General features: G+C 28.0%; 1 protein-coding gene across 1 annotated transcript in view; it reads right to left on the reverse strand.

The window, feature by feature from the left end:
- LOC106684563 (uncharacterized) overlaps positions 1–2807 on the reverse strand; it is a 40121-nt gene that overhangs the window by 26717 nt on the left and 10597 nt on the right. The window contains exon 2 of the mRNA XM_067052854.1: positions 1370–1442. Coding sequence (XP_066908955.1) covers positions 1370–1442 — 73 coding nt within the window. The remainder of the gene's footprint in view (positions 1–1369; positions 1443–2807) is intronic.

Below are 2807 nucleotides of genomic sequence, written 5' to 3' on the forward strand. Positions count from 1 at the left end.
ATATATAATTAGTCTTTTTCGTTGTCTACATTTTGAATGTAATACTGTTTCTACTCCACAGTTTTTTTTTTGTTTTTTTTTATACACTTCACTTATTCGATCCCCTTTCCTTACTGTTCCAACTTTTCTTTTGTTATCACCTTATATCTTTTATAATCCATTTTTGTCATTTATAATTATCATTTTGTATAACTTTATATCTTACTTTCTTTACTTGGTTCATTTCAGTACTTTATATCTAGTTTTTTATTTTTACATTTCCTATTCATTTTAAATTTAGTACTTTTTGTTATTTATTTTTCTTTACATATGATTATTGTTGTGAATCTTATTTTTATTTCTTTTGTTAATTTTTATATAATTTTTCACATATTTTATATCATTTTTAAACGTTAAGTTATAGTTATCTTATTCTCTTACATTATCAACGAATAATTTGTCGGTTAGTCATCTTTTTCAGCCCTGATAAAGCCTTACAAAGTGGGGCGAAATGTCGGAACGTGAAATTAGTTATAAAAATAAATAAATAGTTGTTGACAATATCTTTTTCTTCTTCAAAACATCCCTGATCAACCCTTCGTATATTATTAGTTGGTTAAATAGATTATTCTTATAAACATTTTTAATTTCCATTTTAATGACATGTTTCTATATGAATCAATTCTTTGTATTTTAAACACACAAAATATTATTATATACATTTATTATTATTTTACAAAAAATATATATATGTGAATATTTCATTAGCATTTTGAATGTATCCAACACCCATACTGATCGACTACCAGCTGATTAACAATCAATTTTGTTAATATCATTTGCTTAAATTGAAATTTTTTGTTTGAAAGTTTTTTACCATTTATAATTTAATTTTTAAACTCAATTTAAAATATGTAGTTATGATAAAGAACTTTTTTTGGTTTTTGAATAATTGGTGAAGAGGGTCACATACCCTCTACCCCCACATAATGATGTTCCAGGCTTCACTCTGTTGTATAGTCAATAGAACTAACTGATAATAATCAATTACAAAGACTTATTCGTTTCATGTGGGTTTTATAAGTTGATGGATATTGTATCCATCCTTATTCTTGTTATTAAAAGAAAAAATTATTATCTAATAAATGATTTTTTTTTTATTATTTATTTATTGCTATTTACAACTGTACATTATAATACATTTAGTAAATCTGATCTAAGTTAAATTGGAGTGTTACAGGCGCGTAGAGAAACTACCCATTGGTAACACTCTAATGACATTTTACACTAGCTGGTCTCGTGGCCATCTTCTTTTCAGGCGCCTCGAAGGATTTTCAGGAATCGAAGATGAAGCAAGATAATAAATAATTTATATAATCAATTAACCCACCTATATTTAATCGATGCCTTTCCATACAATCGGTCAATGATGATAGCAATCTCTTCTTGTATACAGGGCCCAACTGAAACATTACATAAAATTTATCTTAAGAAATGTTTACATTGAAATTTCTGTTAACTTACACTGCTCCATAAAACATTCTTCATAAGAAGAATTTTCTGAGGTTATGCTTAATTATATAATTTATTTATAATTTACTCTATATTTTTTAACGTTTTAATACAGCCACCATTTTGTATTCCCGCTATCAATACTTGGCACACTAATTCATTTTGACTAGTAATCATGCATAGTTTTCATTAAAGTAATCAAAAATTGAAGTGAAATAACTGCTTTTTTTTTTTCTTCTCTTGGGCTCCTGTACTATTGAGGTTTACTAACTAAGGCCTTTTGCACTCGGACCGAGATGGAATCGGCTCGAAGTTGAATGGAGATTCTTCACGTGCGTCTTAGTCGAACAATTCCACATAGGACCTCCGAATCGAAGCGATACCCCAACTATTCTACTTCAATAGGGTTTACGTTGGTATCTAGATACGAAGATGAAATAATGGGTTGAAGTCGAAGCGAGATTTCCGTCTTACTCAAACTTTTGTTCGATTACACATGTTACCAGTACTAAACAACTTTAATTTATATAATTTAAATAGTTTTTGTTATAGATGATTTCTATGACAGGTTGGTGTTCATTACGTTTAACTCAAAATGCTATATTATTTAATTTTTAAACGAAAATGTAAAATTTAAAAAAGCTATTTCATTTGTACGCTGAAAAAAAATGAACTAGCTATACATAAAATAATACCAACTAACTACTATTTATTACCTAGGGGCCCGGGAAAAATTTGATTTTAAAATATATACATTTACAATTTTTAATTGTAACCCATAAGAAGGAAAACCAGATTAAAAATTTTCATATTCCTCACTTGCTTTTTCTTTTGTACTTCGTAAACATGAATGAAGACGAAACATTAGACTTTGGTGGTATAATATTTCATGATTGTTTCATAACTTAGTATTTTATTATAAAACATCAGCTGTATTAGTCCCATCAGGAAATTATATCTATACATATATTAGCAAGCATATGACCCGATACTATGTAGTGATTAAGTGTGCTTTAAGAAGATTAGTTTGATTTTGTCTAAAAGGCCTATTCATTTTACTTTTATTCATTATTTTATTATAACTCTTTTATTTTATTTAAACTGATAGATTAACCAAATAAATGTTTATATTCGAGCCAGCTTGTTGTTTTTGTTCCTTTAAAGCTTTCCAAATTTACTAGACAAACGGTCTAAATTGCCAATCCATTACAAAAGTCTGATCTACATGACTATTATAAGGCCTATCTGGACATACGGAGTTGAGCTTTGGGGCTCCACTAAACCATCAAATTCCTCCAGAATCCAATCCTTACAGT

This window comes from Halyomorpha halys, unplaced genomic scaffold (assembly GCF_000696795.3).
Source record: "Halyomorpha halys isolate HHAL.00 unplaced genomic scaffold, Hhal_1.1 Scaffold29.1, whole genome shotgun sequence".
NCBI classification, from domain to species: Eukaryota; Metazoa; Arthropoda; class Insecta; order Hemiptera; family Pentatomidae; genus Halyomorpha; species Halyomorpha halys.